Genomic DNA, 21,313 nt, shown 5'->3' with positions numbered 1-21,313 from the left:
TCAGGAAAACTGTTCAGTGACAGTTTTCACTTCTATTGCTATTATCACTTAAATATATTTATATAACACTACTTTATTACCATTCTCTTCTATGACATCTTTTACAGCTAAGATGAATGTCTATATATATCCCTCTCTTCGTCAATAATTAGTTTGCAAAATCAAGCAGCTCATGTAGCTGAGCACCAAGTCATTTGTATTTGAAAGTACCTCATTTTATGTAATTATTATGCATAATTTGAAGCAAAAATATATTAAAAGATTTAAGTGTCTGAGAAAACTCTGAACTACTTCTTCCATATGTTCAGTAACCCTTAGCTAGGTTCCTCCTGCCCTACTTTTACCATAGGTAAATTTTATTGCAGTATTTAAGAACCACAACAATCAGCTCCTCTTTATTGCTAGCTGAGAAAAGAAACCCTTTTCCCACTATGGCTATATGGTCAAAGGTACAGTCCTGAGGGCATTTGCTGTGTCCTTTAGATCTAGGTGAATTATAAGTAATTTGGAGTGATGAATATCAGACCCCATTGCTGCACTACCAGAGAACGTTCTTGTGATGACAGAAGCATGACACCAAGATGAGGCTGGAACTAAGTGATACTTTAAGGTGCCCTCTAACAGAAACCATCCTATGATTCTATAACAATGAGCACTGTGAGCCATCCAGCCCAGTGTCCAGCTGCTGGTGGCAGCTAAAAAGTTAGCCTGGCAAAATGTGGGACAAAAAGCCACTGATTCAAAATAATGTAGGGATTGGGGATCTCACCTTCAATAGAACTTTCTTTTTGTGTATAATTTTTTTAGAAACTAAAACAAGACATCCTAATTTAGAAAAGCCACTTTTAGCATTGTTTTCCTAAGTTAAACTGTTTTAGGGTATCTCCCACCTGCCCCACCTGAACCTTCCTGCTGCTGCCTCCTACCTTTCCTTCAGCTTCTGCCATCCTTTGTTTCCTGTAATATCAACTTCCACAGCAGCCACACTGAGTTCAAGATAAGAGACTCAGGATCATTTACAAAGTCATAGTCTACTCTTCTCCGATATCAGACTTTCTCTCAGTGCTCCTCAGGGGTGGGGAGGAAGAAGTTCTGAAGAGTTGGATCCACTTTATACATTTTTTAATACTGGGAGGAGTTCCTGACAGGGTACCCCACAGCCTCATAAACTGCTACTTGCTACTCAGAAGATCTCAGACTGGTGGCCTTTGAGTAAAATGCATAGTTGTTCTTTTCCCAGAGTCATTGATGATGGGTGGGAACTGCTGGAGAGCTATCACTTCTTCTTCAGCCAGAAGTGGTAAAGTACAAGGGGTTAGTGAGTGCCTGACAGAAATAAAAAGATACAGCCAGGTAAATTTGCTTGGGCTTACACCCCATGTCCAGCTTGCATAACTGTAATGCCAGAGAAGAAAACTCTCCCTGACTTAAGCATTGTGCACTAATGCACAAATCCTCTGTGACTCAAGTGATCATACTCAGAGCCTCTTGCCAATGGCAATGCTGCATCTCTTCTGTAGCTCCTTCTATTGCTGAGCACTTTTATTTAAACACCACAGTAGCCTAACAAGAATTATATGTGGAAGTAGGTTTCTCAGTGCTGCTGTCAATGTTATGCATAGCAAGTGGCAGCAATGTTCCAGCTGACTTACTCTGCTGATTGTCCATGAATAGGCAGCAAATTCTTTCAGAGGGTTCTGGAGCCCTATTCAACATACCAGTCTCTACAGAAGGATCACAGAAGGGTATATTGTATTTTTACATCTCTCCAGTTCTGGCCCCCCAAAAAAATCAGCAATTAAATACACCAGTGGAGTCAGAGGTTAGGTACACATCAGCAAGCAGCATGAATGAAGAGCCAATAAGAAGGGCTCAATCACAGCATCACACCTGCGTTTTGGGTTTTCCTTTGAAATAGTGTTAATCTGCTTTTATAAGATGAATACATGCAAGATTTTGCAGAATACTTGGTGTGTTTCTGCTTACTTTCATCAAAAAGGCATCCTGTTTCCACACCCCAAGCCTACTCTGTAATGCAAAAAAAAACAGGATACATAGGTAGGGCTGGGAGATTGTCAAAAAATCATTTGGAATTTGAATGAATGTTCTATCTAGTTGTATACATTGCACTTGAGTTCATGTGGGTACATAAAGAAGCTAAAGCACTCGAGGCCTTAAGCAGGTCTGCTATGTACCATAAATAGTTGGAGAAGTACTTTCCTGTCATCTCAAACTGCTGCTCCTTACAGTAGCCAGGTCTAACTTATGACAATACAGAGAATATTCTCAATTAAGAACTAAGTGGCACACCAGAGTTCCTTAAAGAGACTAATAATACCAGTACAGAAAACTACTAGCTTTTTAACAGTTTGATAATAATAAGAATAATAAATAGCAATGTCAAGATGTTCAGTACTACTACTTAATGTTTGTCTTAATAATACAATCTTTTGCATTCCAATAATTTTTCAAAACATAGAAGTTTTTGGCAGTTGAAGAAACATTTACTTGTATCTTCACCTTGGATATTGTAATATGCCACTATTTGGCTGTTTCAGCTAAAACTGAGAAATAGTAGCAAAAAACCCTACCTAAAACAACTATTTTGCTGGAGGACTGGTTGTGATAAATGTGCTAGGAGGAAAGAAAGGAGACAGGGAAGAGATAAGTATATCTTATCCCTTTAAAAAGAAATTAAATTATGCTAGGACAGATATAAAAATAAACCTAAATCAAAAGGAAAGTAGGATTAATCAAAATAGCTGGTCAAGGTCAACAAACAGACAAGTCAGTGGAATCTCCTCAATATCTATTTTCAATATATAGAAGCAAAAGAGGTAATGCAGAATAACACTTCCATCTGAGAGTCAGAACTGAAAGGTAATTTAAGAAACGTGTCAGTCAACCTGAAAACTCCTTCCCAGAACTCTTAATAACAGCAAAATGAACAGGATATTAAGAGCCAGGAGATAACTCTTCTGCAATAAATTTCTGAGGAAACAATTCAGCAAGTGAGTAAGCACATACTGGCATTTTAGCATCCATTTAAGTTTCAGCATCTTCAGTGAGAATCTGATATCTGCCTGTGCACTCCTCTCAAAGGAGATGCATGAACATGGGTCTGCCTTACACACAAGCCTTCCATCAATCTGTGGACATGAACCTGCCCAGTAGCTGTGGAGCTTCTAATGGACTCAGGGGAGAAGCAGTCATGTGCCAACCTGCAAGATTATGAAAAAGACAGTTGTGCACAGCACCTGCTGGCTACTTGAGGGCTGTGTTTTACAACCTGCTTATCCTGTTTCTGCTTCAGCTCTGTACTGCTGTGATGGGAACATGGATACTTCTCTACTAGAAACTGAACAAGTCTTCAAATATGTTAAAGTGCAATTGTGGCAATTCAGGTAAACGCTGACCTGTCTTTCAAATTAAACTCCTCTGAATTCTTTGCAGTTCCAAAGTCAAGGATCACAAAATTGGACATTGCTGAAGGGAAAGGTCCAGGACAAGGACAGCTATCAAAATCAAGCTGACAAGCAAAGCTTTCCATGGCACAGTGAGAGCTCTGCCACTGACCTCCTTTGCAACCTATGGTGTGGCAAGATGTGCATCCTCTTCCTGCCCCACCACACTAATACCCTGGCACCACCTGCTAGGAATGAAAAGATAGTACAATTTTTGTATGGGGAACAGATAAAATGGGTGTGATGGTTCTGAGGTGGTGCATTTCTCTCACTCATTTCTCTGACCATAGGAAAAATAAGCCTGTATGTAACACAAAATTAAAAACTGCAAATCAAAAGTGTAAGCAACACTGTAACCTGCCCTGTCCTTTTGAAAGGACTCAGTTAATAACATTTTAGCACTTGGAAATATGTGCCTGTACTTTGAATTCCTCAGTTGTCTATTCTACTATCTAGATTTTATATTCTGAGGACCTATTTTCTCCTCTGTCGCCCAGAATATATAGAATCATTTCAGGATATTGCACTCTTTCCCGAGTTCAAGAACCACGTGATTCTAGAAGTCATAATATTATGAGCATGCTTAGATCCATGACTTCATGCCATATGACTAAAACATCACCTAAAAAGAAACAGTCCTTCTTATTCACACTTCTTTGGCTGTTAACAATGGATTTACACCCATAAATCTAGAAATATAAATGTCCAGAGCAAAGAGTCATGAATTTATATATGGGCTGCAGAACCAACAAAAATGAGAAAAAGGTATTTGAAGTGAGGTGATTTCTGTACATTTACCAGTGTAACTCATGCATGCTTGATGGTGGTATCAAAGCGTACTAATTGGACACGCGTTGAACCAGCCCAAGATAAATAAATTCATTTCTGCTCCTCATCTCTCTGAAAATGATCACTATCCCACACATCCACATTTCATTTCAGAAGTAGTTCATACACCACCACAAGAAGATAAAACATTGACTGTGACTAATGTAATGAGCCTGAAGCACTAAAGAGAGATGAGGGGAAAAAAAGTTTGGAATTTATGATTTTTATTCTCTTGCTTCCTCCGAACAGGATTTGAAAGTCTTGAAAGAACTTATGTGCATCAAAGAATATCTTTTGAAAATCATGCTTACAGGCAGGAATACAAATTGGATACTAGTCCCTAGGCCACTGGCCTATCTTTGTAGAATGGTGGCTTGTATTTAGCTTCCCCTGACTAACAATTCACCTTTATTAATTAGAACTTAACATTTGAAAACAAGAGGACTTAAGGTTTGAAAGTTAAAGTAAAAAAAAAAAAAATCTTATTTAAAAACTGCAAATTAAAAGAGCTTCTGATCTGATAAACTCTTAATGCTATTTATATCACTAGTGGCATCATGACACAGCAATTAAATTATAACCCTTTCACTAGTAGAATATATTTTTACCTATTTAAAACAGAAGGGAAGAAACAAGAAACTTTAGTTCAAGAAAGCCTCAAGCAACCAGACATATAGGCAGGCTACAGTTAGAGGGAAAGCAGAAAGTATACAAATAATTTGTGTTTGACTATAACCAAGTTTGAGTTAGGGTATTACATGAAGCAATACATGAGCTGTCATTAACTTCTAGCTGATATATGTCTAGGCAGCATTGAGTCATCTATAACCTATTCCATAAAGTCTTTTCATTTTATTTAGGCTACTCTGTCTATAAGAACTCACAAAGCATACTGTGTTCCCTAGTTTGTGGACTGCATAACTAAAATTTTATTTTTGCAGCTTATCTATTTTTGAAGATTAGCAAAGATCAAGTATGAAGTTAATGATTTTAAGTAATTACTGACACTATTTTTTTTAATAACTGCTCATTTCCTACCCTATTTAGACATAGAGGAACAGTTTTTATATCATCCAGTATTTAAGGAGAGCAAGGAAAAGGAATGGGACAAAATATGTAACCCCCCTGTAAAATCATTATGATTGACCCAGTGATCCAAGAACAAAACTTTTTCCCCAAAGACAGCAAGTTTTAAAAATATGTCATCGATTCAGAAATATTTCAGTAAAATAACAAACATTGGTTATACTCAAATGTCAAGCCAGGATGTATGTGGGGTAAATATAGTCCAATCCAACACCATTGTTAAAAAAATTGGGATGGGGTTGCATTACACAGCCAGGAAAAAACTTCTCTGGCTAACTGCGCCACCTTATGATCTAAATTTAAATGGAAAACTAAATTATTGTCCAGTCCCTAAAAGAAAACAAAGATATTCCTCTAGATCTAAAAATGGGATCAGTAGCTTACTTTATTCTTTCTTACAGAGAAATACAGGGTTGTATTCTTCACTATTGCTATTCTGGTTAAAAACCATGTCAGCAATATAAGTGGAAAAAAAATACATTTAGTCTTGCTGGATTGTGCTTTGTAATAACAGTATACACATCCAAATCAATAAAGCCAGGCAAATAGCAGAGTAGTGGTTTAGCAATCTTAGCACTGTTAGCTAAGTATACAATCAACTCTAAAACAAATGCTTCATAATCCGTAATTCTCCCGTGTAAATCTCTGCTCGTATAACCCTGGGAAATAAGAAAGCTTTAGTTCTGATTGTTTTTTTCTCTGGCGTTTAAAACATTCCGGCTGCAAGCCCTAATTTATAGCCAAGGGATCACAATTTGCACTGAAATCTCTAGTCAGACACAAAATTAAACAGCACAGATATTCAAAGGAGTTACAGCATGCATTTAAATACATTAACCACATCCTACCTTGCATCCAAACATCAACGATAAAGTGTTGTTGGTGCATGCAACTTTGCAGTGGCAAATCATTGGTGTAAAGCAGTCAGGATTTTTAACAATAGGGCACATTCCTTTAGTGCTGCAGTAGTGGCAGCCTACTGAAGGCTGAAAACAAGTAGCTAACACAGCACATGGAGTGGCAACATATGCTGTTCAACAGCTAGCTTTCCTCTTGCTGGTCAGAAGCAGCCTGCTTGAATCTCTACCTGGGTCCCATTCAGCCATCCCCTTCTTTGTTGGTGAATCAACGATGCAACAACGATCACGATCTCAGGATTTCCCTTCCTCTGGGAAATTAGTTTTTACTTCGGGAAAAAAAAAAAAAAAGAAAAAAAAAAAGGAAAAAAGAGAGAGAAATGGAAATGAGGGGGACTAGCAGGTGTGGCAGTATTAGCATGTAAAAGGATGTAAACGCCTACTCATAACAATCACATAAGATTGTCATGCTAGCTGAAGTGGGCTGAAATTATTCCATCGGAAGAAAAATACTGCAGCTCCTGATTTGGTAAAAAGCCAGTGAGTTGCTGCAATACATAGTCATAGTGTGGAGAGGAGAGAAGAGAAGAGAAAAAAAATGACTTATCTAAGAAGCCAGGATCCTCAGCCTTTATCAATATGCATTCCAGTAAGGATTCCCTTCCCAGCGCCTCCCCGTGAAAAAGAATCAAATCAGTCGCAACTCCGGAGAAGCGATGACCTTTGCTTTCCCCAAAGAGATGAATCTCAGCAGGAAACAAACTGTACTCAGAGCTGAAAATCACAGATGCTGGGAGTTTGTAATAAGAGAAATAGAAGCAACATTTATCCAATCCTGGCTTGCCACATGGGAGCTTTCTCCAGGCACAAATTTACAAATAGACAGGTTGAAGGATTGCAGGAGACACTGAATAAAGATATGAAGTTACATGGAAAATGCACCAGCATGAAGCTAAAAAGTCAAGACTCTTTAAACTCTGCTTTGGAGGCAGTGTAACTACTGTCTCCAGCTAGTACTGCTATCCTGCAACCTGCAAACATCTTGCTGTAAGCCAGAAAAGCAATAATTAAAGAAGTTTGGGAGCATAATGCTTGTTTGGATTCTGTTACAGCTGGCGCTGCTCCTTCAGTTAAAGCAACACCAGCTTAAAATGCATAATAAAGCACTTGGATGAACAAATCACTAGCTGTGCTTTTTAAGAGGATTATTTATATCAAAAGTTGGATTAATGTATCCTCCAGGTTTAGGTTTGGTCATAGCAGACGCAAATACAAAATGAAAAGGCCATGATACGGAAAGTAAAGTGATGTCCTTAATGATTTCACAGCTGATAGCAAAGTAAACCTAGCAGTTGTTCACAGTGCCCTGACCCTGCTTTCTGTGACTCGCTAAGCTCTGCCCATCAAATTAGAAACTCTTTCTAAAGAAATGAGAGCAGCTTGTCTCCCTGGCAGTTGCAAGCGAGTTCTTAAGTCACAACTGAAACAGTTTTCTGTAACAAACCCGAAGTAGAAATTTGTTATACAACAGAACAGAGAAAATGGCAAATGGAGGTCCCGGTGTGAAGCCAGATCAAGCAGTACAGAGGATGAATAACCCAGGATTTTTTTTTAAAAAGCTGCCTGAGATTAGAGACCCTAATTTAGGAAACATGTTCTACTAAGATTTTGTGTTTATATAAGTATAGATAAATGTGTGTATGCATATATCTACACTAAGTAGAATTTCTTCAGTATAATTTACCCTTGCTTTGCAAAGTTCAAAGCCATAAAATAAACAATTTCTTAAACATCTTTGCTCCTACTCTTGCACCATACAATTACTATATTTTAATCCAATTTTAGTGTGCAATTAAATTCCAGCTTGGAATAATATTTGACAATTATTGTTTCTCACTCTCTATTTTTGAACTTAGCACTCACAAGAGCACAAGTTCAGTAAAATTACAGCAGTTTCTAGATGGAGGTGGCAGATAGAGCTGCACCACTGCTGTCAGAGTTACAACCCAGTTCCATTTCTGAAGATTTCTTCTTTGCAAATAACAAGCTCTTACAAACCATTGTGCTCAATTCACTCAGCTCACACTTTTCTCCTGACCAGCCTAGACGTGTGCCCGTGTGCCATGGGAGTTCACAGCATGGATGCCCTCCAGTCAGCTGTTCAATAAGCTGAGTTTGTGTGACCCATGAGCCCAAAGTGACATCACAGCAGCACTCCTCTGGAACAGTGACTGAGCCCGTTTAGAAAAGTACTGTGGTGACAAACAGCAACTGTAACATTGCTGAATCTTTGATCTGTTTATTCCTAGCTTGCCTGCCTTATTATTAAGCTATATATTATACAGATTTTTCTTTCAAGCACTGTCTCTCGCATAACCAGCACTGGTGTAAATATAGAAAAGTGTAGTTTCCATGACAATATATTCCATAGTTACAGCCAGCAGCCACTATCATTAAAACATGAATCACAGTGCTACCTTAAGGTGTGAGCACACTACATCACTGGCCTTAGAAGCATTAATTTGGGATGGGGGTGGCATGGCAATATTTTTAGGAGACACTACTATAAAATGCCTGAAAACTGTGCTATTAAACTATTTTGGCCCTTCTAATAGCCACCCATCTTAGAGATTTCAGTGATTCCCAATCTGTACCAATCATTAGCATTTCGAAGGATGCATCACATCTGTACTTTTCAATGTTTCCAACATGATGTCCTCATTGAAAACCAAACTCAAGCACACAAATGTGATTTCTGATTAATATGCATATGGCCTAACTAAAATCACCTGCATCAAGTTACAAATTCCAGTTTCAAAGACGGGAAAGACAGTCAGCTAGTTAGGCTCTTGGACCATTTGGATCTTACTGCATTCAGCTGGCTCATGTTTTTAAAAGGGAAGACATTACAATTCCCATTTCTTCCCTGGCCCCTGCCACTATTGCAGATTTTCAACCAGAACAGGTTTCACCTGTGATTTCATTTCAGTGTTAAGATGCACCAAATAGCAAGCACCCAAGTATTTTGCAAGGCATGAAATTCATCCCGTCACACTTGAGCTAATTGTTGTTTTCAAGTGAAAAACAGTTGCCTGACACACAGTCATTTGGGGAAATCTCAGAACAGGAAGATTTATTCCAGTGACAGATTTGAATAATAACTCATGTTGCAATTGGCCAAGACATTTATTTCCATTAAGTGACAATCACATACAGAAAAATGCCATAAGAAAGCATTTGCTCAGAGATCCTTCTCTGCATTTTCTTTTTTTTTACAACAGCACTCATCACATGCACAGGTATATTGCCACTTGCCAGGAAAGACATTTAATTCAGTTATACTGCAGGAGTAAGGATACTTGAAAACCTATGTCCACATTTTTGTGCTAAGGAATATGCAGAAGAACACAAATTGTGGGTGTTACTCTATGAAGAATCCACAGATCAGTGTTTTGAGCCCTCCAGCCTTCTTTGGGCTTGAGCACATTGATCCAGCCAGTTGCTCACAGCTACAGTCTGATAAGACGTCTCCTGGTCTACCAACCCCTCTGGAAGCTGGCAGCTTTTCAACTCCAGGTTTTCCAAAGATGTCTGTCTGCCTTTCACAGTGCAACATTTTGTGGAAATAGGTAAATTAACTTGCAACTGAGTTGCATTTCAGAAAGTATTATGAACATGCTTGCATGGTATTTTCTCACTTAATGTGTATATATTTTCTCTTCTACTGGAGCTATTTCAGATAACAATGCCTAGCTTTGCACCTGACATATTACATGAGAAACAAGATCAATATAAGTTTAAAAAAAAAAAAAAGTAAAGACCTGGAAAGTCACAAAATTTTTTTAAGTATTCACCTTTGACTATTCTAGGATGCTTAATTTCAGGATTTCTTAATCCTCTGCTGTTTCCATTGAGCAGATTGCTTAAGTTTTGGTCACTATGGTACAGATTTATGTTATTTCCCCTTCCCTGATTTCACAACTCAACCTTTTGTTCCATTACTATACCATTAAAAATTCCATTAACCCTTACAACATCTATTAGATATGAGAAAATCATGATGATCTATAAACCCTTAGCCAAGGTATATTATTAACTTGCTTCTAATCTTATGTTAGAATTCAAAACCATCTTCTTTGCTGCTCTCTGAAGTCCCTGAATACTAATCAAACCTCTTAAAAACTCAACCTGGTTCTGACAGTGATTAAAGAGAAGTTGTCTTCTCAAAGAATCAGATAAAAGAAAAAACAAAAAGCTTGTTGCATCACAGGCAGCACATACAAAGGGAACCAGAGAACATAAATATAAAACAAACTTGAAAGATCCCCCATCAAAATAGAAATGACTGCACACAAGTGTCTCACATGTTTCTTAAGAACAAAACAGTCTCACACCTCAGTCTAAACCAAATTTTTTACAGCTGTTCTGTCTTTGCAGAAGCTTCATTTAGGGTATTTCAAGGACCTCAGCTATGTCTACACTTTCTGTGAGCTGGTTCTTTAGGGGTATACAATGAGACATAAAGCCTTTATTTTGCTGATTTTTGTCTATTGGCGAGTATCAAAAGCCTGGGCTTAGTTTGCCTGAAAATCCACCTCCCTTTGGAACAGTAATCATAGAATGGTTTGGGTTGGGAGCAACTTTTAAAGGCCATGTAGTTCAACTCTCCTTCAACAACTAGGGACATTTTCAACTAGATGAAGTTGCTCAAAGCCCTGTCCAACCTGGCCTTGGATGTTTCCAAGGATGGGACATCCACCACCTCTCTGGGCAACCTGTGCCTATGTTTCACCATCCTCACTGGGACAAAGAAAGAATTTCCTTATATCTAGTCTAAATATAGTCTCCTTTAGTTTCAAACCATTACCCCTTGTTCTATCACAATAGAACCTGAGAAGATTTCTCTTCCCATATTTCATACAGTCCTCTTTAAGTTCTGAAAAGCAGCAGCACAGAGCCTTTTCTTCTCCAGACTGAACAATCTAAGCTCTCAGCTTTTCCTCATAGGAGAGACATCCCAGCCCTTTGATCACTTTTGAGGTTGCTCCAATGGGTCCATGCCTTTCCTTGACTGGGAATGCCAGAGCTGGATGCAGCACTCCAGGGGGAATCTCGCCATAGTGGAGTAGCTGGGGAGAATTACCTTCCTCAACCTGCTGGTCACACTTCCCTTGATGCAGCCCAGGATATGGTCCCACCTGATAGGATATGGGCTATGAGCACATATCATTCAAGTCTGCCCAGGAAAGACCCCACAGGCACCAGACACCAGCTGAAGAGCTGCTAATTTGTCATCTTCCTACACCTCATGCAAAACTGTGTTTGAACTCGTTCCAAGGGATAATACGAGACTCGACTTTCGCGCACGCTTTTAGAAACAGAGATAAGCATTTTTTGTGTGTGTCCAAAGGCTCAAGGAGCAGATAAAGTCTGGGCTAGTCCTGCCACAAGGAGGAGATGAATAGAGCCAGGGGTGGAAATGGAACAGAGAGCTTCAGGGACAGCTGTGTAAAGACAGATTTACCACTTCTGTGAGATGTCATTGGGACTGCTGGGACCCAACTACTCCACTGCCATGAGCAGCATCTGCTCCATCTCACACAGTGGCTTATGACAACTGATTTCATTTTCACAAATCACTGTATGGAGACAGGGATGAGTTGCCAGTTGGTTGCTGCCAACAGCAGACTCTACTGGTTTGCTCCACCTAGAGATGACAGGGTCATGGGGATAAAGTTCCTCTCAAGCACCTTGCAATCAGAGCATGGAGGCAGAGAGAAAGGCAGAGGATAGATCGGATGCTCTGGAAAAAAACTATGCAGCAAGAATTCAGATCCAGGCAGCCTGGAAAACATATGACTCAATCTCCCCACTTAAAGATGGAATTAATGCCTTCCAATTAAATGCCCATATCTCTAAGTATGCCATCCTATAACAGTGATTTTTAAGTTAATGGGAATGCTCTTACAAAAAGTACTCATGTTCATAAGTGTTTACACATTCTAAAGAGCCTCATTCCCTGCATAGTTCTACATTTGTAACTAGTGAAAAACTGTCTGAATTATTTATAAAAATAATTTTGATCTGCTAAATCATTTACAAAAATCACCAACTGCATATAATTTTTTAAAATAACTTCTCCAGCCAGGTATAAGTTTAAAACAAAAATATGAGAGAGGGAAGAAAAAAATCCTCTATTTAAATATGAGCTTGAAAGAAAAATCAAGCATATTCCTGACAGTCCTCAACAGATACAAAACAGCTCCACTTATCTGAAGACTCCTATTTTTATCTTGTATTAGCATTTTTAAGGTTTTCTGTGACATATTAAAGAGAAATAAAGGCCTGGTCCTGCTGGCACTGTGTGGAAACATGCATACAGAATATTTAGAAAATATATGCCTTACTTTATGTCACTATGTAGACCTACTGATTCCTTCAAGTCTTTATAGTGTAATACATATACACCTAAAAGAGCTTGAAATTATTAGTTTAGCAACTACATGCTAGAACTCACCAAGGACTAAGAGCTGCACTATTTACCCAGGCTGCTGGGACAAAAGAGGGGTTAGTCTAGATGGAATTTTGTGTTGATACCCTGTTGCTATCACTAAACTGGACAGCTCTGCTTGTCAATGTTTACTGAAGTCACTGCAACACACACATCTTTGCTTTATGCATTGAATGGAGGCATCAGCTTGGCCACAGACCTCTCCTTGTGGTCACCAGCTCTGCACATGCATCCCGTGTGCAAGCTGGACTACCTCAGTAAAAAGCAGTAGGAATTGGTAGGAGTTTTCCATTTGCTTTCCTCCCTCCCCCTGAATCCATTCTACTTCCATAACATCCATTGATGAGAAGTTTTTCTGACCTTCCAACTGTATCTTTTTTGTTTATTCTGAATTTTGGTCCTGATATCTTTACCAGCTTTCTTGAAATGTTGCAATGGAAGGAACAAGCAATGGTTAACTTCTATTCATCTTCTCCATGTCACTTGTGACTTCATAAAGGAGTTGTGCACCCTCTCCAACTGGTCCTCTTTCCATTATGAAAAGTTGTAGTTTAATAGATCTCAGTCATTCTTATGAAAACAACTTCTAGATATTTGAAGATGATTATTGATTATCACAACTTGTTCTACTTAATTCTTTCAAACTTCACCATAGCTCACGGACTATAAAACCCTTAACATTCTTGTTGTTTTCCTCTAAAATCTCCATGTCCCTCTCAAAGTGTTTATCCAAATGGTGCCACTGCCCTGCAGAATAATTCCTTCCATCTCTCATGGTATTTCTCTAAATATGCTCCAGGTTTCTTACATTAGGTTTGCAACAGCCTTTCATTTTTTCCCTGAGACTCACTCTAGGATTCATTTCTACACCATTCCATCTTTCCCTGCTTCCCTGGCTAATCAATACACATTCAGTATTTGTGCAATTGGATATCTCTTACTACATGCAACACTTAATATTTGTACTTCATGTTATTGCTTTCAGGCCATTTATTTGAGTTTTACATATGACATATCTGATAATTTCTGGTGTACTTCAATAAAAAGCACTTTGAAGCAATTCTTCCTAGGATTTAGACTAGCTGGGGAACAGAGTGTTACATTGCCCAAAAGAGTTTCAAAGGGGAAATCCACTTTCAAGAAAGGTATCTCAGGTTTCTGGGGAGATACATGTACTACTTAGACCTCACTGCCTTTGGATCACACAGAATTAAAGCGTTCATGATCATCAATGAATGGGAAGTTGATAGGGACTATACCCAGCTGATGGCAAGTAAAGAATCTATGCAAGAGACATGTGAAATCCTTTCATGATGTAAATAAAAGTTAAGAGACATTAAAAAAAAATCACAATATTGAAACTAAATTAATAACCCCCCCGCAAAAAAACCCCACAAGTAAAAACCATTACTATTACCTTGACCATTTCATGGAAGTATTTTGTAAGGCCTTGGATTAATTTTCAAATCTGGTTCCCATAACTGGCTTTTATTGGAAAACCAGGGCCTTTACGACCATCTCTTGTACTGAGACTTTCAGACTGCTGCTGGCAGCCTCCAAGAGGAACCACCAGAACCCAGCTTTTATTTCTTGTGTCATATGGTATGACTATTTAGAGAGAAATAATAAGCATAAAGAAAAAGTCCTTGATGAAAGCAGAAGTAAAAATAAAACCGATGATACATCAGAATTCATGAGAAGGTCAGGTTATTTGACACTTTGGAGAAGTGATTTTTCCATATGAATAGCATTTTGAAAGAAGATCTTATCTTGATTGTAAAATATTCAACTGAGCTATAACTGCAGGCATAAACAAATAAATACAAAATAAGTGGACCAGTCCTAAATCTAAGTCTTGTTTTATAAAGTAAATTACTTGTTCCTTATTATTGTCTTCAAGATTTGCTCTGGCTAAGGGTACAGGTACCCTGCCTGGGAGAAGGAGACACACATTTCATGCTAGAATTGAATCCAGGCTGTCACCACATGTCCTAGAAGCAGAAGAACACCTCTGGGTTCCTCTGTGAAATTTTACTCAGAAATTCTCCCTGACATATACAGAAGGAAGTTCTGATCACCAGATGTTTGAACTTCAAAATTTTTTGTTGTTTTTTACATTTTTTTATACATATAAATGTATCCAGCTTTCCAGCTGCCATTAAAAGTGAGCATTTTCTCAGTAGTCAGGAAGATTGTCAGTGATTTCCTTCAGATTCGTGTAACAGGAAATTCTGTTCTCATTTCTGGCAAGTGCCACTATCCTCACAGCTTTTAGCATTTAATGGTTTTTCAGCTATGAAAGTCTCATTCCATGAAAAAAAAAAACACATCCAAACCCAAGAAAAACTAACAAATAAAAATGCAATTGTGGTCACAGCTAAATTCTATATCAAGTTTTCCATCAAAAGTGTAGCAAAAACATCTATATGACATCATCTACTTCAGCTCTCTGCTGGCATTTCTAACCTCAGCAAGCTAAGGACAGACTGCGTATCTTGCCTCTGGACAGAGTGGACACACAGGATGCCTTTAGGCATATTTAGGGGAACAGAGGCTGCAGATCCCTCAATTAAATATATCCACCCCACATCAGGGAAACAACCACTGCCAACAACAAAAAGTCAATGTCCACCATTATCTTTTTGGAGAGAGAGCTGCCCTTGACTCCAACCCAAACTGAGGTACCACCTGGCTGAAGAAAAATATTTCTGAGAGACTTTTTCTTCTCTCAACAGTTCCTTTGTGTCTTTCTCTAACATAACCAGTTTTTCACAGGAGTAAAAGAAAAGGTTACCCAGAGAAAGCTGGAAGGGTGTTGCTTTTGTGTGTGGCAGACAGCAGCTTCTCTCTGCCTCCATGGGCTGATACCCATTGCCATGGCCTAAAATACAAGCTGTAAAGCTACATGGCTCACAAAAAAAAAAAAACAAACAAAAAAAAAAAAAAACACAAAACCAAAAACAAAACAAAAACAAAAAAACCAAACAAACAAACAAAAAAAACCACCAGATGGAGGAGAAGCGGGTTTAATTCTGTGTTGCCTGGGAATCCTATCAATTCTCTCATTCATGGGAGCTTCTGGACCAGGTACTCTCAATCACAGAGCTCCCTTGGTGCTCACGGCTCCAGCTTAACTCTCTTTGCTGGGGCACGTCCAGGGAGAAGCACAGGACTAGTGACAACAATCCTTCCCAGTCACAACTCACCACTGTCCCTTTACAGCACATTTTCCTTTCTACATTTCCTGTCTACAAAGCCAGGTCAGAGACCTTTGACCCTGATGGCACTGCCCAAACACTCTCTGTCCCTGGGGCTGGGGGTACAAGCAGGGTCTGTCACTGTTGGCCAAAGGGAACAGTTCTGTAAATGGAAGACATTAAGGAAACGCACCGCTCCAACTCAGCGTTGGTTGGGAATGTCTCCTATCTCCAATGCTCTACCACCCTGGGGAAGGGGAAAGGAAAGACCTTCCTAAAATGATGTTATACAGAGGAAATGTGCCCTCCAAAGAGTCCACGGGAATAATAAGGTGAAATAAAGACAAACTTAAGAGAATTATTGGAGGGCCCAGTGTGTGCAGTCCTCTACAGATGACATTTTTAATGCCTCAAAGATGAGGAGCTTTGTAGAAAATCAATGCATTTCTGAGGGAAAGGAGCCAACAGAGCTTAAACTACTCCCAGTGACTGCAGGCCTGCAAGAGCCTGCAGAACCCTCCTGAGCCAGCCCCCAGCTCTGTGTGGTGACTGAGGACCATCTCCTCACCCAGCACAGGGCTGCTGCCAGGCACAGCATGGCCCCAAGCCCATGGTGCTGCAGGCAAGTGCCTCCACAGAGGCGATACTAACACAAGGGAACAAGCACAAGCCCAGCTTTGGTTGTGGAGCAGAAGCCTCCCTGTCCTCCTCATAACTAAATTCACACCAGTAAGCCAGGAAAGGAATGCAAGAGAGCCCAGGCCCAGAGCTGTTTGACTCTTGCCTGGCTGAGAGCTGTTGTGAGTCAGCCAGACGGACAGAGAGGACCATAATTCTCAGGATGGCAGCATCCTTGGTGCTGCCCCATCCAGGTGTGGGAATGAGCAGCTTTGGGGCAGTGGGAGCTTACCTGGGGAGAGCTGCCCTCCTGCTTCTTCTCAGTCTGCACTGCAGCTGACTTGTCTGGAGCAAGCTTCCAGGAAAAACAAAAAAAGCAGGTTGGGCAAAGTCTGCTCACAGGCTGTGCTGCAGCAGGAGCATCCATCTTAGATCCAGTGGAGGAGGAGAGCTTGGACAAGCTCCCTTTTTAAAGCAACAGTGCTCCCACTGAGCCTGGCAAGGAAGGGGAGTGCTATGCCCCAGCAGTGGTTGTGCTGGATCTCTGCAGAGCACTTTATGGGCATTAGCTAATTGATCTTTGCAAACACCCTTTCAACAATTAAGCATCACCTGTCAAGATTTACAGGTGCAAAAAATAAGCTGAGCTAATGTCACCTGGTGCAGAAGTAGTCCATGATTTTAGGGTACCTGGACCAAAAGCATCTTGGCCTGATTTTGTTGGTGCATCTATAGGTTTGTCTGACTCTAACAGTGCAGAACATCTGTATTCTGCTTGAAAATAAGAGTGAACATCTGCTTTTAAAAGCCAACCTCAGGGGTATTTCCAGTTGGAAATGCTAACAACAAATCACTAACCCTTAGGATAATGGTGGCTTTTTTGACTAAAGATTTCTGAGAAGAAACGTCTAGAGTCAGGTTTAATGATATTTTGTCTTTCTGCTTCTTTTCATGCATGTAGACAGGCTGCAGCTTCCCCACGGATTCCAGTGGACCTGCTGGCAGAGAGTCAGGGTCTGAAAAGGAAAATAAAGCTTTCCTTGTCCAGGACCACTTAGTCTGCATGACCTGAAGGACAAGATGGGGCACCCTGTCAGGATCCATCACCACCCTACAAAAACCGCCATTAGGAAAACAGAGCAGTTGTTCTGAGTTTATCCTTCTGTGGCCACTGGCCACTCTAGCTCTATAAAATGGAGAAAGAGAAATGCAGGTAGGAAGCAGGGACACATGAGACACTCCACTTGCTGGGAGCTGATAATAACTGAGTGGTACAAGAGGTTTGTTTGGTTTGCTCTTTATTTTCTTCAGGGCATATTTTTGTTCTAGAGTAGACCCTTAATAAACAACACAATTTTAGCTCTTAGTGTGCTTGACCAAAGAGCTGTAAAAGATACCTCAGAGGCTGCCCCTCTGCCAGGTTGTTGATGCTGTAGCAGTACTCAGCCAAGGCCCAGATTTTGAGTTAGATAGATGCATACTGGTATCTCATGGGATTTTTTCCTTGCAGGTTGAACAAGTTTGAAATTAAAAAACAGGGCAAGTAAAAACATCCACTAGGGCCTACTTGTGATTGTAGTACATAAATAGCTTTAAAAATCTCAGGTTTCTCTCATGTAGGGCTCCAAACTTCAAACTGGAAGAGAATTCTCTTCCCTTACAGCTATAAGACAGCAGCTGAAGCTCCTTTCGTCCTTCAAATTGTGCTTCAAGGTACATCCATGTATTTAGGCAGCCTGTTTTTTCCTCCAAACCTTCCAGATGTGTGAGAGCTACAAGCTGAGTATTCCCCAAAGGGACAGGCCTGAAGGAATTCAAAGTCCTTCGTTAGGCACTCTGTCAATGCTGCAAGCATCGCTATTTAATTGATGTACTGTTTTTATTATACGTGTCCTAAGGGAGTTTGCTGACCAAAGTGTCTTGTAAATTGAATAAATAAACAAATACATAAGCAAGCATCGCTGCCTTGACCAGCTCATGGTGTGACAGGAAAGTCCATGTGGTTTAATGTGGCTTTACACAATAACCCACTGTCTGGAATGGCTTGTTTGAGCCTCACTAACTCTGACAGGCTCTTCCGGCTCCTTCCTCTACCTCAGCAAAGACAGAGGATGCCACTCTTACTTTTCAGATTGCTAAGGTCACTTTAATGATTAAATATGTCATTTTAAAAGCTTCCTATAATGTGAAAACTACCAATTTCCTTCCTTCATCTGGAAAATGGGTGAAGAATTTCATCATTTGCTGTAAAAGGAATGAGGTAGTATTCTCCCATTCCCTTTCCCCTGTTGTTTACCTGCCCTACTTACCTGCTCTGCAAAGTCATGATCTCTTTTCATTCTTACTTGTGTATTGTTTGGACCAAAGTACTTCTCAACTATATCTTTTAACAAAACCTTAGAAAATATAGCTGTATCAGTCACAGTCAGGATTACAGTGAAAATAAAATAAAATGGTACCATCTTGGGAGATAAGCTGGCTTAAGAGAGAGCACAGAAAGCAGTATAAACATAGGAACTGTAAGCTGGCTGGCCACCCAAAACTTTGCACTGCTGCTTGAGCAGGTTTTACAGCCTGTGCTCATCACTGGCCTGCCTCAGAAAAAGCACTATCAGTGCCCCAGCTGGCTTCTACACACGTACAAGAACTGAAGCCACATGCTGACTGCAGTCAGGCCTTCATGCTCATGAATGTTATGCATGTGAGAGATTTAACAGCTGTGAGTCATCATCCTTGCCTACATTCATGTGCTCCTTTCCACTCTGGAAGGAAAGCGCTTTCATTCACGAAAATTAAAAATATAGGTTTCAAGACAGATCATGATGCAATCACACTCTTTTATAGTGTTCAGCTTCTCGTTATGAAATATGATTCCCCTGAGGCATGACTATTACAGAGTGTGGAAAAGTGAGTTAAAATGGAAAACAGGTTGTGTCAGCCACGCCTCTACAACTGCCCAAATCACTTCCTCTGACTGTAGACATTCCTCATGGAGCTGCTTAAAATTTTCAGGACAATTATCCTATATTGTCTTCACAGTGAAATGCAGTAAGAGTTGTTAGGATGATCTTTAGTACAGAGCTTAAAGGGACTGAAGAAATTAAGATGAACTGGAGATTGAACATAAGCCCACATGTGTCCCAGAGCTCCATATTCTTTCCCCCTCAACCATGTTGTAAAATTATTTTGGGGCAGTGTAGGTGCCATAGTCAGGCTTTTATGTGAGCCAAGCGAAAAGAAAACAATGTACCCTATGTCTCCCAAATATATGAGGCCTCTGTTGTCCTTGGGGCAGATACTGGCCAAATCAAATTGAGATAAAATCAAAATCAGGAAAACTGTCAGAGATGGGTCATTTCTGAGGGGACAGTTGCAGAATCCTTCAATTTGGATATACTCCTAAAATTGTTTCAGAATAGGAAAATCAGGCAAGATGCCTACTTCTCCGCCAAGAGAAACTGGAATTGCTTAACCTTAACATATGATTAGCTGTTAAATGACTTTCAAGGAGACTTTCCTAGGATAATCTACTTAGCTTTTAGCACCCATTTATCGCTTCACAGTGGAGATTAGGGTTGATTCTCAAGAAAAGCATTACTTAAAGGGTCAACTACATTTTTTTTCAGTTGAGTAAATTATTCCTTTATGGGAATAATGAGAAAAATTTATGTCCTCTTTTCCTGTATTTAATGTATTGTTATGGAATAGGTGACTATGAAAGTCGTTTAAGGAATGATGGAAATAAAACACTCTACAATCAAAGAAAAAAAAATCACCAAAAGAACTGATGGACTTGTGGTTATCCAGAAGGTTCTTAAGATAATTCTGAATTATGGATATGATGGTCGCCATGTTTTGCTACCAGGTATTGGCCTAGACACTGGTTCTAGGAAGAAATTAAAGAATCCAGATAAATTCTTAAGTAATTAAATCAAGGTCAGTCTCAGTGTCTGGACAATGAAAATATTTGTGGTTAAGTTTATGATTTCTAGACATGCTCTAGATGCTTACAAAAAATTTATGTCTGACTGCATCTAGCTCAGGCCAGGAAATTCACCATACTTCATAATGAAACCTCTTCAGGACTCTTCCCCTGCAACTCACGCAGGCCACATCCACAGCACTTGATCTTGGGCTTCTGCAGGGATTGAAAGACATGGATCATGGTATACTAGAAAAGCCAGTTTATTACACAACTCACTCATATTTATAGTTCTCTAAGTTCCGTGCAAAATTTTCCACCGGGACCCCTTTGCCCCTGTGCTCCCGTAGTAAGGCAATCTTTTCGGTTATCAAGTCCTTGTTACATTCTCTCTGGTCAGAGCAGTTAGAGTTACCAGACATGGTGTCTTCACTTCTCTTCTTGCCTTGAGATTATTTCTCCCACAGCTTCCACTGCACCAGGGCCAAGAGGTCAGCAGCACTACCCAACTCAGCTTCTGTACCTGTCTGGTCTTCCACAGGTTTCCATGATGCTAGAAATCCCTGCTTCTTCTGTGGGTGTCCGAGGATACTAAACATCCTGGGATTGTGCTGGGCAACTGTGTAATTTCCAGACAGCGCACTTTCTTCTCTAGCAATTTTTGGGTCATGGGATATGACCCAGAATGTTTGTTTCGCTCCAAAAGCCAGCCAGAGAGCTAATTTACATATGCAACATGTATGGCCAGAGAACAAGGCCCTTTGAATTAGCTTGGAAGCTAAAGATATACATGGAGTGACTGACACTGGATTTTTATCACAATGGGTCCT

At 39.9% G+C, this 21,313-nt stretch overlaps 1 protein-coding gene across 14 annotated transcripts in view; it reads right to left on the bottom strand.

Moving 5' to 3' along the window:
• Positions 1 to 21,313, bottom strand: part of DLG2 (discs large MAGUK scaffold protein 2) — a 982,636-nt gene that overhangs the window by 610,076 nt on the left and 351,247 nt on the right. Inside the window, exons 1-2 of one of the 14 annotated variants that reach the window (XM_021545059.4) lie at positions 14,164 to 14,314; positions 6,227 to 6,564 (exon numbers count right to left, since the gene is read on the bottom strand). The exons of 9 other annotated variants lie outside the window; for them this stretch is intronic. In XM_021545059.4, coding sequence (XP_021400734.1) covers positions 6,227 to 6,328 — 102 coding nt within the window. In that variant the 5' untranslated portion in view covers positions 6,329 to 6,564; positions 14,164 to 14,314. Of the gene's footprint in view, positions 1 to 6,226; positions 7,320 to 14,163; positions 14,322 to 16,853; positions 17,051 to 21,313 lie in introns of those variants that run through there. 4 more of the 14 variants (XM_077781320.2, XM_085593113.1, XM_085593119.1 and 1 more) reach the window with 4 other exon arrangements.

Source organism: Lonchura striata, chromosome 1 (genome assembly GCF_050655825.1).
Source record: "Lonchura striata isolate lonStrDom1 chromosome 1, ASM5065582v1, whole genome shotgun sequence".
Taxonomy (NCBI): domain Eukaryota; kingdom Metazoa; phylum Chordata; class Aves; order Passeriformes; family Estrildidae; genus Lonchura; species Lonchura striata.
This window is presented reverse-complemented; position numbering and strand designations above follow the sequence as displayed.